Below are 13596 nucleotides of genomic sequence, written 5' to 3' on the forward strand. Positions count from 1 at the left end.
AAAGGCACACTCTCCAGTGCTTTAGGGGTTGTGGACTTAAGGGAGGGGCTGGTCTCGCCCTCCTCCAAGCCCTCTCCCACTGCCCGGCTCAGCCTCCTGGCACTGATGCCCCTCGTAAGGCTTCGGAGCAGGTGACCTGCAGCACTGAACACAGCTCCTCGCCTCGCCCGTGGGACAGGCCGGGGCAGGCTCCAAGCCGTCTGACCTCCAGAGTCCCCCGGGGGCGGAGGTGCTGGCCTGGCAAGCAGACCTGACAAAGGCAGGACCTTTAGGGTTTCTCCGGGCCGGGTGGTACCCCAGGGCCATGCCTGTGACTCAGAGCGAACGAGGCACCCCGGCTCCTCCAAGCAAGGCTGCCTTTGAGCAAAGGGCGGCCCCGTCTGGCCTCTCATCAGACCACATCCTGTTTGTGCTGGGTCTTTTATCAACGCGGTCCACGCTGTCCCATCCTTCACCACCAGGTCCCCAATGGAATCCCAGGGTCAGGAATGTGCAGCAATCAAGAGCGCACAGTGCACGGACCCCCGAGGGGGGGGCGCTTATAAAAAGCAGGGAGCGCCCGTGAGCCGCACCTCTTGGACGAGAACCCAGAGCAGCTCTGCCCAGCCTGGCCCAGGTCCAGCCGCCCAACTGGGAGCAGACCCTCAGCACCGTGAGTATGGCCACTCCATCCCCGGCAGGGATCCCACTCAGGCCTCCTGCAGGTCGGGAGCTGGGCACGGGCGGTAGGAACCCTGGGGACCCACAGTGCTGGGAAGGCCCCGAGGGGTGGAGACCCGCACCTCATCTTGCCGCCTAGAGCAGGCAGATTGGCCACAGGTACTCTCCAGGGCCTGGCCCCTGGGCCACCCTCTTCTCCTGCCAAGTCCTGGATGTTGGGGCCTGGGCCCCAACTTGTGCTGGGGCCCAGTTTTTGGTGTGGAGTGTCCCAAGCTCCCACTGGATTCCTGAAGGGGTCCACGGCCCCCCCAAAGGGAAGGAGAGAAGGCGTTCCCCCCCTCCTTTGAGACCCAGAGGCCATTCCCAGGTGGACTCCTCCAGAGGCTGGAGTACCCCCTGGTCTCACAGCTGTCTGCCTCGCTTTCTGCGGGGAGGAAACCCCTTGAGAAAATCCCCCATCCCACCCAGACACTGATGGAGAGGCTTCCCCGAGGCAGGTAAGAGGTTGCTCCAGCCTCAGGAGATGAGAGAGGCGTAGGAGGGCTGGGTTTGGGAAGAGGAGGGGGACATGCTTTAAGTTTTTTTTTTTTTTAAAGCTTTTGGGCTGAGTACACTTTGAAATGTCTTCAAGGGAGCCATTTCTGGAAAGAGCTCTGGGAGGCCTGGGCTGTCTTCTCCAGAACCCGCTCCCTCTATTCCAGCCTCAGCTCTCCTCAGAGGACCAGCCAGCTCCCACTCACCATGGTTGTTACCAAAGAGGCTTCCTCTGCGAAGGAATGAGCAATTACTGCCAAGGCAGGGGCACTGGGGGGAAGCTCTATTTCTGCTTCGCATCCCCCAAGGGCCGCCGTGCACGGGGTAGAAGAGCGATTCTTGCGTCCAGCCCAATTAGACCCGGGCTTGCATCCTAGCTTTGTCACTTACAGAACTGAGATCTTGGGCCCGTCACCTGTTTGGCAATCCTGCCTCCTCTGTAAAAGGGAATAAGGGAGGCCCTCAAGGACAGTACCAGGTGGGGATGGTTAAATTGGCCCACAGGCCAAGAAGCCCCAGTGCCATTAGAATCGGGAACCCTAGAGCCGCTGCTTTCTAGCTGTGGGGCCTGGGCACAATCTCTTAGCCTTTCTGACAGTTCTCTTGCCTGAAAAAAACAAATGGGAATAACAGGGCTTCAAGTTAGGTTTACTGTGAAGATAAAGTACAACCGTGCAGGCAAAGGTTTACCTCACAGCCAGGTTACACAGTTGGAGAAGGAAATGGCAACCCACTCCAGTATCCTTGCCTGGAGAAGTCCATGGACAGAGGAGCCTGGCAGGCGACACAGTCCATGGGGTTGCAGTCGGACACGACTGAGCAACTATCAGTGTCACTCAGGTACACAGTTGGTGCTCAGCAGAGACTGGCGAGTGCTCCTCTCTGGGAGGACGTCTGAGTTAGGCCGGGCTGTCAGATCTGGTTCCTGCTTTCGGGAGCGACTGGCTTCCATGTCGCAGAGACATGAGCAAGCATCCCTGCTAAACAGCTTAACCAGACCCATTTATTATCGAGTTGAAAACGAAGACGGGTAGGTGCTATTAACTCTACCCCATGGCTCTGAGATGATATGGCCCAGGAGTCAATAATTATAATAAGGGAAGAATGAGCCCAAATTTGCTCAGCTCTCCCGGGGCCTCCTGTAAGCCATCCCAGCGGTAGCGGTATTAGTGTGCTAAGCTGCCAAGGCCGTCAAAAGATTGCAGGAGAGGGAGAACCAGCCTAATTGGCGCGGCTGGCTCCTGAACCTGCTAAGAAAATAAAGGCCTGGTCCCCCAACGTGGTGACACTTCCTCATGCTGCTTGCAGGCTAGGTTCAACCGAGCCGCCAGCTCACCCCTTTGACGGCGGCCCGGGAACCCAAGAAGCACGTAGACAGCTGTGCGTGGCCCCGGGGTGCAGCCTGTAACCCCTTCTCTCTCTCCTCTGGACCAGATGCGGAGCCTTTACTCCCTGCCCTACCTCCTGTTCCTGCCCCTGGGTGCCTGCTTCCCGGTGCTGGACACAGAGGAGCCCGTGGATGCTGTGGGGCGCACCGGACGTGAAATGAGCTGGGCGGACCTGGCGGGGGGACGCCCCTTCCCGTGGGGCTCCCCTGGGTGGCTGAGAGCCCCGCACCCATACGCCCTGCTCGTCACAGCCAAGGAGCTGCGGGCATCGGGCAGGGTGCGTGCCGGCTTCAAGCTGCGTCTTGGGAGGCAGGACGACAGCAGGGAGGCCGAGAAGGCGGGGGGCCCGTTGGGGACTCTGGCTGAGGAGCTCAACGGCTACAGCAGAAAGAAAGGGGGCTTCAGCTTCCGCTTTGGCCGGGGGTGAAGGGGCCAGCGCGTCCTGGGAAGGGCCCCTCTCCACCCGACCCCATCCCTGACGTTTCCACACGCTTCTCCTCTGGCCTCAAAGACCAAGACACTGAGAAGGTGTGGGTATCCTTATAAAGAATGACAATAGGAACCATAATAGCAGTAGGATTGGTTAGGTGGGTGCTTACTTTTGATTTCCAACTTTGCTGAAGCAAAAAACCCTGGATGGTGTCAAAAAGCAGCTCAAAAGACCAGAAAAGCAAGGGAACAACAGACGCCACTTCTGGCACCGCCCCCTGGCAGACTGCTGGAGGCCTGGAGCTGAGGGTGCCCTTGGACCACGAATCTGAACAGGCAGAGCTGGTCGTGCTGGCTCTGGCTTGAAGGCAGGGGGACTGAGTGATTCCGTGGGGTAACCGAAGTTTTGACAGTCTCTGCCAGGACGTCAGGGGTTGATATCTGAAGAGTGACTGTGAGTGAGCACATTCCACTGGGTACAGAGTGTGGTTCTGAAAGTTAACAATGGAAAAAAAAAAAAAAAAATCTTGTTCTCCATCCCATTAAGACAACATCCCTCTGGCAAGAAAACCTTGCTGCGATGCCGCTTGGAACCCGCGGCCCAGCCCCTCTGACAACTGTCCTTATCAGTGGCACAGCGTTTGTCAAGCCAAGAAGTCTCGTGGGAGGTGAATGAGGGAGGAGTACATTTTTTTTCTTTTGCTGCAGCAAGGTTGAGTGTCCAACGTTCAGAATGTGAATGTGTTGTTGTCTTTTGAAATAAAAGTTGCAGCGACTGCAAACTGTGACTGGAAGCCCGCCTGACTCTTGCCTGCAGGTCCTCTGTGCCCTGGGAACTTCGCTTCCCGAGTTGTGAGTTGCCTTGACTTTGGGGAGATGGGAATCGTGTCACCTGTACCCCACACACCTCCCCCGGCATCCCCTTAATTGGCAGTTGGTGAAATACCCGTGGTCAGAGGTACAGGAAAAGACACCCAGGGTGGTGCATTTTCCTCGTGCGCTAGACAGTTCTTGCCCTGGTTTTCTCCAAGCGAGAATTCTGAAAGCAACTGCCCTGCCCCAAGGGAAGCCCGCGCTGGGCAGCCCTGGGGCGAGGCGGAGCATCTCCTTCAAACGCAGCTTTGGTGAGTCCTGCATCCTAACCCTAGTCAGCTCCGGCAGTCTGATGCTCCTCACTCCCTGGCTGGCTTCAACTGCCGGGACCAGAACCTGTATCGATGTTGCCATGGCAACACCTCCCCTCCTCCCTTGTGAGCTGCGGCTTGCCCCTGTTCACAATTGAATAATTCTCCATTGAGCTGTCACAATTAATTGGTAGATTCTTATTAGCCTTTTTAGAACCACACTGGGCTGGGCCCAGCTTGGCACCTCAGAGCGTTTCACAGTGTTTTTCCCGTTCTATTAGAGACTTAGGTTTCCCAGTAGCAGCTCTCAATCCTCGACAGCCCGAAAAGTCACTTCATTAAGGGGTGACAGATCTGAGCCACAAAAAGCGGTGGGCTGACTGGGGAGCAGAAATCGGATGGTGGGGTGGGACGGGGACATGGGAGTCGGAGCTTCACCTTATGCTGAAGCGAGCTGCTCGGAGCACGTGTCCTGGGCTCAGGGCCGTGTTGACAGGGGCCGGCAGTGACGCGGAGTCTGGGAGGCACGGCATACCTTTTGGCCTCTGCCACTGGCGAGGGAGGGAGGATCCGGGAGGCCTCCTGCTAATGTGACAGGTTAATGGTGGGGGGTCTTTGTGAGTGAAAGAGATGAACACTCGGCCGTGAAGCCACAGAGGGAAAGCTCACCAAACAAGTCAAGGACAGCCCCGGTGTGGAGGCCGTACAACACGGGGTGGCCAGAGGAGGCAGGCGGGGGCCTAGGCTGGGCTCTCACCCCGGCGCGTGCTCACTTCCCCTCTGATGCGGGGAAGGCGAGGCAGCATCCTGGAGTAAGTACTCCAGCCCATAGCTTATTTACACACACAAAGGAGCCAGAGGATGTGCTCTGACAAACCAGGGGAAACACGACAGACCAAGGGCAGAGGGACGCCCTGCAGCAAGGTCCCCTGGCCCGTGCGCTCGGGCGGACTTCTACTCCCAGGACTAAAGGAGCCACCCCCGCAGTCACTAACGGTGAGAACTGAGAACCTGGAGGTCACCGAGGGGGGGGAGTCGCTCCCGCACGTGTTTACGCACACTGTGGGTATGCACCGGCTGGCTTTTAATTTAGGACTAGGTTAACCTCGATGGAGAAATCCCAGATGAAGGGGGGAGGGGTGAGGGGAGGGCCTTCAAACAGCGGATAACCTGTCATTAGGCTTTCATCATTAAACAGAAACCAACAACAAAGCTGTCCTCTACAGTTGCTTGTACATTCGAGTTCAATAAACCTGAAAATCAGAACAATCAAACTGCTACGGGCGTTGATCTGTTAAATCCACTCCCACTGCGTTTGGCTAACCTTCCTCTTTAACCTCCCCATACCTCTCTACCCCCCGCCTCTGTCATGGTTTGGGGGTCTCTCGTGCCATCCCCACACAGCCCTCCCTCCTTGGTGGAGAAGATTACTCCCCAGATTAGTGAAGGTGAGGCTCTTCAGAAAACATCTGCTTCGGAAGCTGGGCGATCTTGCTCCCCCCTCTAGCGGCCTGGCCGGCTCCACCTGGCTTGGCCGTGCTGTCCTCCGGCCCAGGCACCTGGGAGCTGATGCATTCGCTCATGTTATGCATTCAAGACACACAAAAAACCGCTCCATCTTAGTGTGTAGATCTCCAGGTATTTAGCTCTTAAAATGGACGGGGAATATTTGTCGCTATTTTCTTGCATGTTTGAAATATTCATAAAAATGTCCAAGAAAAAAAGAGGTTGGGGGCGGGGGCGATAGGAGACCATCAGGCAGCAGCTGCAGTAAGTGAGGCGTCCACTCGTCCAAGCAGTGCCCTGGTGCCAAAGATGCTGCAAGACACACGCCAGGGGAGACCCGGACCCAGACAGGGGGCTTTCACCATCCAGGCAGGGAGCCGGGGCCCTGGTCCAAGATGGGGGGCGGCCACGGAGGAGGGGTGGCACTGAGAGGGGACAGTCTTGTCCCACCTAACGTCTTCTGTACGAAGACGACACGTCAACACGGGCCCCCCAGAGCGCTCAGCTGAGGAGTGCTGTCTATAAAACACCCCCGACGCTGACAGGGCTGGGCGAGCGGTAGTTCTCACCTCCCCTTCCATGACAGAGAGGGGAGGCGAGCCTGGCCCCGGAGCCCCGATCCCTGCGGACTGTGCTGTGGCTACCTGGACTGTCGACAGATGAGGCTGGCACAGTAGGCGTTCAGCGTGCTGTGTGCCCTCGGGCCAGCTGCCGCCCATCTCTGCACCCAGCTTTCTCACCCATGAAATGAAGACGGTCCCAGGACCTCGCTCGTTAATTCTGAAAAAGGTATGAGGGTTTCCCGTGGTGACGTGGAGCGCATCCATAGAGCAGCTGAAAGCACTCCCCTGTGAGCTGTAATTCTAAGACAATGTTCACTGCAACCTAACACACATAGGGAATGCACCCCAATTCTCAGTGTGGTTGGATGAGTTTCCAGCCAGTGACACACCCATTAACTGGCAGGCACCACCCAGGTTACACACCCCGCGTCGCCCGCCCTTCTGACGTCTTCCACCGGACCACGTGCCCGTTTCAACATCACTGCGCTGGGTCTGGTGGCTGCCCAGCACCATGTACTGTGGAGTGGGGCGAGTCTGTCCCCTCCCACTCCAGTGCCTCCACATTCCACGGTGTGAACACACCACCCCTACCTATTCTGTTCTCCTCCTGATGATTGATTTCAGTTTGAGGATCTGAAAGGTTTTAACATTTTTGAGGCTGGAGGCTTATACATTTCAAGGTAACCATGTCAACAGCAGCCGCCCGCCTTCCGGGGCCTGCTGTTGAGTGCCCACTCCTTGGTTCTGGACCTCAAAGGCAGGACTCGAACCTTTGACCACTGTTGTGTGTGCACACAATATGTCTTCTGGGGGCTGGATCCAGTCCTCACTAGGTTCTCAAGGGGTTCTGTGACCTACGAAGTTCAGGACCACTGACCTAGAATGGTGAGACCCAAGTAAGCTTCTTCAGCTCGTATGACACTCATGGAAGATGCTCACTTTGGAGAAGTGCCTTCTGAGACCCCTGCCTCACGCCGGTACGGCTGCCAGGGTAAGTGGCGTGTACACGAGGCCTCATCCTGATCTCACCACATGGGAGTTGTGACTGGACAAGCTCTCTGCTGGGCGCTGGGAAGACGGAACAGCCCACCCTGTCTGTGAGGCTGCTGTGAGGAGTCCGGGACCCACGCACGCCTGACCCATGGGAAGCAGCCGTCAGCGGGCACTGTCACTGCAATCCCACGTCCTCTTTCAGACTTGAGAGCTGCCACTCAAAGTTAGAGCCTGCTCCCCATGGAAAAGCCCCCGACTCGGGAGCTCTGGTGTCCAGCAACGGCTCCACCAATGACCCACCCTGTGGCCTGGGCCCGTTTCTGCCTCCGTGAGATGAGGAGACCTGTTCCCTGGTGCCACCTGTGGCCACACCACTCGAGCACACACTGCGGGTCTCGCCAACCTCGTCCCTGGGCTGGCATCTCCACCGCCCCCACTGCGGAACAGCATAGCTCACTGCCCAGGTCGCTGGGAGAGAGGCTCCGCTGGACCGTGTCTTCACTGGGCTCTGGTGGACGGGACGTGCGTCCTCTTGACAGGCCTGCTGGCTTAATAAGTATCATTAGCAGGGGTGGCTACTCACTTCCCTGATGTCCACTTTCTGAGCCGTCAGCTGGCAGCTGGTGTCAAATGGAGATTGAGGACACGTCAGCACTCCCTCGGGAGGTCCCCGTGGGAGAGGTTGCTCCGAGGCCCTGGCCGGCGGCTCCATCCCCCACAGGCTGGCACACCCTGCTCACCTTCGTTCACAGAGAAATAAGACACCCAGTGCGCTGAACACAAGTGAGCGGACGGCGATTTGGGGACTGAGGACAGTGGCCGAAAGTGAGTTCAAATGCAGAGAGAAAAAAAAAGCCCGTGAGGAGGGCTGAACGCTTTTGGGCCAGAGAGGAATCCAGGACGTGACTTCCTGCCCCCATTTCAGGGATGGGCGACACCGCTGACGGTGGTCTTCCTTTCCCACGCCAGACAGCCGCCATGTGGGAGCACCGCTGACAAGCCAGGCTGCTGGCGAGCAGGTGTCGAGGGCGCAGAGGGGCCCAATGTGAGGGCTGGCTGGTGACACGGCCGGTGCGGGGCTCTGCCTGTTCTCTCCTGTCGTGTGAGACCCGACATGGCGCAGCCTCCGGCCGCTTCGGGAAAGCCTGGCTCCCTCCCGGCCCACGCGCACCCTGGGTTCTGAGAATGACAGGGAAGAATTACGGACCACAGCAATTCGCCCAAGGTCTGGTGTTGTAAACATTTATTTAAAAAATACTACGGAGGAGAGATGTGGATTCAAAAAAACACAGAGTCATATACAGAAACAAAATGTACTGGACCAAAAAAAAAAAAAGACACCATAGGCATTCCAGAAGGGAGGACCGTGGAAATCTATTTACACGTCATTTATAAAAGAGCGAGTCTATAAAAGAGTGTAATACCAAAGTATAAATGCAAAATATAGTGGCACATCGTGTGAACGGGAAGAGACAAGTACCTCATAGAAACGGGCAGTGGAAGGGACCTGGTGGGCTGCGTTCCGCTTCGTCTGCAAGGCCACTGGCGGTGTTCGGGCACCCTCCCCCCTCAGTCTGCGCAGCACAGCAGCCCGGGGGGCAAAGGGGTGAGGCGCTGCAAAAACAGCATAAAACGACCCAGAGGAAACCATCTCTATCAGAGAAATAAAAGACAAATTCAGGTGCTTAGTGTAAAAACAGGGCCCATGTGAGGTCATGGGCACAGGGCGGCCTGGCGGGCGGGAGGCGGTCTCCTCCTGGTTTCTCCGCCAGTTCTCCTGAGCAAGGCCCAGGCAGGTGCCGGCCCACTCTTCAGTAGCTGCTCTAGGTCAAGGTCAAGGTCAAGGTCACACGGGCTCCTGCCCCTGAGCCTAGTTCTCAGCAGCCCGGGGAGATGACACTGAGGACTGCTCTCTGAGACACTTCCTGGGGTTTCCTTTGTCTGATTCTCTTCATCCCTGGTGACTCCCATAGGAACGTTAGGTTAAGTGTTGCTCGTTGTAATTAAATAAGCTATGTGCCCATCGGGGCACGGCCCACGCGGGGTGGCGCTTCGGTGCCCCAGGCCTTTCCCTCTTGCGTGCGTGCTGGGCACCCGATGGCGGCTCCTTCTCTGTGGGGAGGCAGCTGTGCTGAGGACACTTTTGAAATGCTTCAAGAACTCTGGAAAGCTGACGACTGGCTTGTCACCAGGGAAAGAGCCCTGCAAGAATCTACGTTGCCTTAGAGGAGCACGATGGAATGGAAAGAGAGCAACTGGAAGTGAAGACCGAGTGCCTCATCAGGGGACCTGGGAATTCGGAAGGAAGGTAACTGCACTCACTGCCGACCTGCCCAGGCCCTGCTCTGGGCCATCCTGGGCCCAGCTGCGCCCCCAAGCTTGCCACCCCCTCCTGCCTCTGGAGCCCCGGTGTGCTCCCCCGCGACCTTGCTACCCTCCAGACTCAAACTTCCTATCCAGGATTAGCAGCGCACACCACAGGAGAGCAGGCGACGGGGCCCTGAACCTGGAGAGAACGACAAGGACGCTCTCCCCCATCATGGGCTCCTCGGCATACCCCCTGGCCTGGGACCCAGAGGCTGGCTGGTGGCAGCGCCCTGGCCTGTCTCAGCCCCCTAGTCAAAAGCCGTCCTTCACATGGGGGGACGGTGTGGGTACCAGCTGTGGGGGCGGGGTGATCCCTGGGCAGCACTTGCCGGGACGTGGCTCTGGAGACGTGTCCTCAGCACAGGCGGCCCGAGTGAGGCGAGTATACACTCGCTGCCTGGGGTGAATGGAGGGGACAGTCCCCAAGCCCTGGTGACTCAGCTCCTGTTCAGGGTGCTCCTTCCTCGGGAGAAAGGGGGCGAAGGCAGAGCCAGTGGAGGTCCTCCAGGGAGGAAGATGGAAAGGAAGAGCTCATCAACCTTCCTGCCTGGCCCCGAGAGCTCAGTTTTGAAGCCCCACGTGCGGAGGAGGGGAGGCTGGCGTGCTCACTGCAGTCCACAGAGTGGGAACTCCACAGACAGAACTCGGATGAGGCTTCGGGGACCAGGCGGAGAGGAGAGGCAAGCGCAAGAGGCCTGCGGGCAGGACAAAGGTCGTGGCGCTGCGCTCCGCGGCGGCCTCCGCTCTGCCCAGCGCAGAGCTCCAGGCCAAGGTCCCCACGTGCAGGTCCTGCTGGCTGCCCGCCGTCCCGGGCACGCACGGGGAGCCCTCGTGCACCGCTGGCTCCTGCTACCTCTGCACGATGTCGCTGATCTCCTTCACGGAGCTGAGGAGTTTGCTGAAGTCCTGAGTGGCCGCCGGGCCACTCCCTGCTGTCGCTGGGCAGATCTGCAGCTCCCGGAGGTTGTTCTCCAGTTTGTTGATGGCCTCGCGGAAAGCGAATTTGTTCCTCATTTGCTGGATGGAGTCCACGTAGCTCACGCAGAACGTGTAGAGGTTTTTGCCGGCTTCAAGCACAGCGCTGTGGCTGGCCATCTGCTCAGAGTTCTTGGAGATGGCCAGGCACAGGGCCTCGGTGCCATCCAGCACCATGCCCTTGGTGATGGCGCCACTGGCGATCCGCTCTGGAGGCTGCCGGGTTTTCCGAAGAGACACGCGGGTTGATATGAGTGGAATGAAGGCGGTGGAGGACGGCTGGTCCCCTGCCAGGGCAGAGGGTGCTGACGGCAAGGTGGTGGGGGCAGGGGCAGGGCTGGTCGGGATCCCTGCTGGCTTGGTGGACGCTGGCGGCTTTGGCATGGACGGGAGCACGGGCTTCTTGGCGCCCTCTCCCAGCTGGCCGGGCTTGGTGGTGTCGCTGTTCACGGCATCCGCAGCCAGAGCCGCGGGTTTTGCCTTCCCCCCGGCGCCTGCCTCCCCAGCCGCTTCCTGGCTCGGGCTCTGTGAGGACTTCCCGGCTTTGCCAGCAGAGGTGGGTGGTGGGGGCGGCGGGGCGGGCTTGAGCTTGGATAGCTTCCCCTTGTCTCTCCCCGGGGACTCGGAGGCGGGCTTGTGCCTCCTCCCCCGGGGGTCCTCCGCAGCAGAGGCCTTGCTGGACCCTCCAGAGGCTCCTGGCCCAGCCCGGCTGGTGGGGGGTGCCGGCTCGGCGGGCGCCCCCGCGGCACTAGGCCTGCCAGCCTCCTCCTTGTGGGGAGGGCTGGAGGGAGGTGCAGCCGCACCCTGCCTCCGGAGGGGTTTCGGCGTCAGGGTGGGAGGGCTGGAGCCCGGGCTGGACTCGGCCGCGTCCTTAAAGACCTCGTCGGTAGCTTCCTCGGTCTTCTTCACCAGCCGGGGCGGCGGGGTGACCGTGCCTCTGGTCACCTGGTCAGACCTATTCTCACTTGCTCGCTTCCGAGGCAGGGCCGGCTTCTCGCTTTTGTGGCCTCCGAAGGTGGATGAGTCGAACTGCCTACCAGTGGACTGCAGGTCCCGAGGCAGGGTGACTGACCGCCACTCTGTGTCCTTGGCGCCGTGGGGCACGCAGGAGGCTGAGCAGGACCTCAGGAAGCGCTTGCTGGCGCCACCGCCGCTCTCCTCTTCACCGGCGGCCAGCCGGCTGCTGGTCAGCGTGCTGGACTTCTTCCACAGGTGGGGCGACCGGAAGCCCGTGCCCCCAGACTCTCGGAAGGCCCCATTGGGGACCCCGGCCCCGCCGCTGGGCTTCGGGGACTTGGCCGACTCTGCTGCGTCCGGGGGTGTTGGCGCCAGCGCCCCGTTGCTAATTTCCCGGCCTTCCTCCTCGCTGGCCACTTTCCGCTCGGGTGGGCCATCCATCTCCCGGAAGGAGCTGCTGCGTTTGGGAGGGGTCGGGGCGGTTTTCTTCTTCTTCTTGATCAAGGCGCTGAACAGGTTGGTCTTCTTGTCTTTGGGAAGCAGGCGCTCGTCCTCATTGAGGCCGCCATCCGGAGGACCCCGCTCTTTTCGAGGGAGCAGTGGCGATACAGCGGGCTCGTGGTCCAGAGGATCTGAAACACACAGGGAAGAGTGGAACGAGTCTAGGCCAGAAGCTACCGGTGGGGAGCCTTGCCTGAGCCGGCCTGCCTGTTCTCACAGAGAGGCCTCGTGTCTGGGCTCTGCCAGGCCTGCATGTGTGGTCAGGCTGCCCGCCCCTGGTGAGCGACTTCTCTCTGCTCACCCTTGGCTTCCTCATTGATAAAATGGAGGACAACAGAGCTACCCGGAGCGCTGTGGTGAGAATGGAACGGACATGGGGCATTTATCATAGCTGCTGCTGTTGCTGCTAAGTCGCTTCAGTCGTGTCCGACTCTGTGTGACCCCACACATGGCAGCCTACCAGGCTCCTCCATCCATGGGAGTTTCCAGGCAGGAGTACTGGGGTGGGCTGCCACTGCCTTCTCCCTTTTATTACAGCTCTTAGCACGAAATCCTCAGTAGCTGCTGTCACTGTATGTTGGTGGTGTTATTATCGGGCAGAGCTAAGGTCTCTCTCCTTGAAGACAGCAGAGCCAAAAGCTGAGGCACCTGAGCCCGCCGCCTCACCCGTTAAAGCAGCAGAGGCCCCTGCACACCACCATCTGGAGGGTACAAGCCAGACGAGGCCGAGCACAGGGTCGGGAGCTGGGCCTCTCCAATCAGGCGGCCACTCGCGGTTCCCACAAGGCCCGGGCAGGAGGGAGGGGGGCCGCGTACCACAGGGTGCAGTGACAACGGGCTATTATGCTTGGGGAACTAGAAGGGTGACCTTTTAAAACTTTTAAATGGGCATTCTTTAAATATGAATAACAGCGCCTAAGAAATCTTTCTGGCGTTGCCAAGCTCCCTGCGAGTGAGTGACAGAGCTCTCCTTCCGAGGGCAGCAGCAGCGCGGTGGCCGTCAGCACCTGGGACGCTGAGGGATGGGGCATGTCAGAACAGCAGGTGGTACGCAGGACTCCTGGATCCGGGGAAGTCGTGGCCCTCCCCAAACCTCAGCCCCATCGGAGGGAGGCGGAGAGAGTGAATTTCCAATGAATTATGCACAGCTCTGTTTCAGAGGCTGAACAGCTAATTGACACTCTTGGCGCGCCATGAGATTACATATCAGAATACCCCTCAGATGAATACTGATGGGGGTAAATGAACATGATGGCTTATCACTGGCCTTTTAATAAGCTGCAAGTTCTCAGAGCGGCCCCTCCTCCCCACTGCTGTTCCACTACCCGACGTCAGGACAACTAACAGAGGATGGAGTGGCCAGGTTCTAGATAGTTTACATGCTGTCAAAGCAGGGTAAGCAAGACGGTCCAGGGAATGTGCAAAGAAAGCAGGATAATTTATCTCTTATGTAAAGAGATATATTTAAGTGTATATTTTTGCTATATTTCATAGTAAATATATTCGTGCAGCAGTACATATACAATACCTATGTATAGGAGCTACACATTCAACTTTTAAAATATGGGTACATGATGAAAGAATAGCAAGGAGAGGTAA

The 13596-nt window shown here is 58.5% G+C and overlaps 2 protein-coding genes across 7 annotated transcripts in view; one reads left to right on the forward strand and one right to left on the reverse strand.

The window, feature by feature from the left end:
- Window positions 1-1244: 1244 nt before the first annotated feature.
- QRFP (pyroglutamylated RFamide peptide) lies at window positions 1245-3009 on the forward strand. Its single transcript, XM_081594804.1, has one exon. It carries the CDS (start codon window positions 2629-2631, stop codon window positions 3007-3009), a length of 381 nt encoding a protein of 126 aa, XP_081450930.1. The 5' UTR covers window positions 1245-2628.
- A 5414-nt stretch (window positions 3010-8423) lies between these two features.
- ABL1 (ABL proto-oncogene 1, non-receptor tyrosine kinase) overlaps window positions 8424-13596 on the reverse strand; it is a 139937-nt gene continuing 134764 nt past the window's right edge. For all 6 annotated transcript variants that reach the window (XM_081594773.1, XM_081594772.1, XM_081594774.1 and 3 more), the window contains exon 11: window positions 8424-12128. In XM_081594773.1, coding sequence (XP_081450899.1) covers window positions 10414-12128 — 1715 coding nt within the window. In that variant the 3' untranslated portion in view covers window positions 8424-10413. The remainder of the gene's footprint in view (window positions 12129-13596) is intronic.

This window comes from Giraffa tippelskirchi, chromosome 4 (genome assembly GCF_054371585.1).
Source record: "Giraffa tippelskirchi isolate mGirTip1 chromosome 4, T2T-mGirTip1v1.2.pri, whole genome shotgun sequence".
In the NCBI taxonomy this organism is placed as follows: domain Eukaryota; kingdom Metazoa; phylum Chordata; class Mammalia; order Artiodactyla; family Giraffidae; genus Giraffa; species Giraffa tippelskirchi.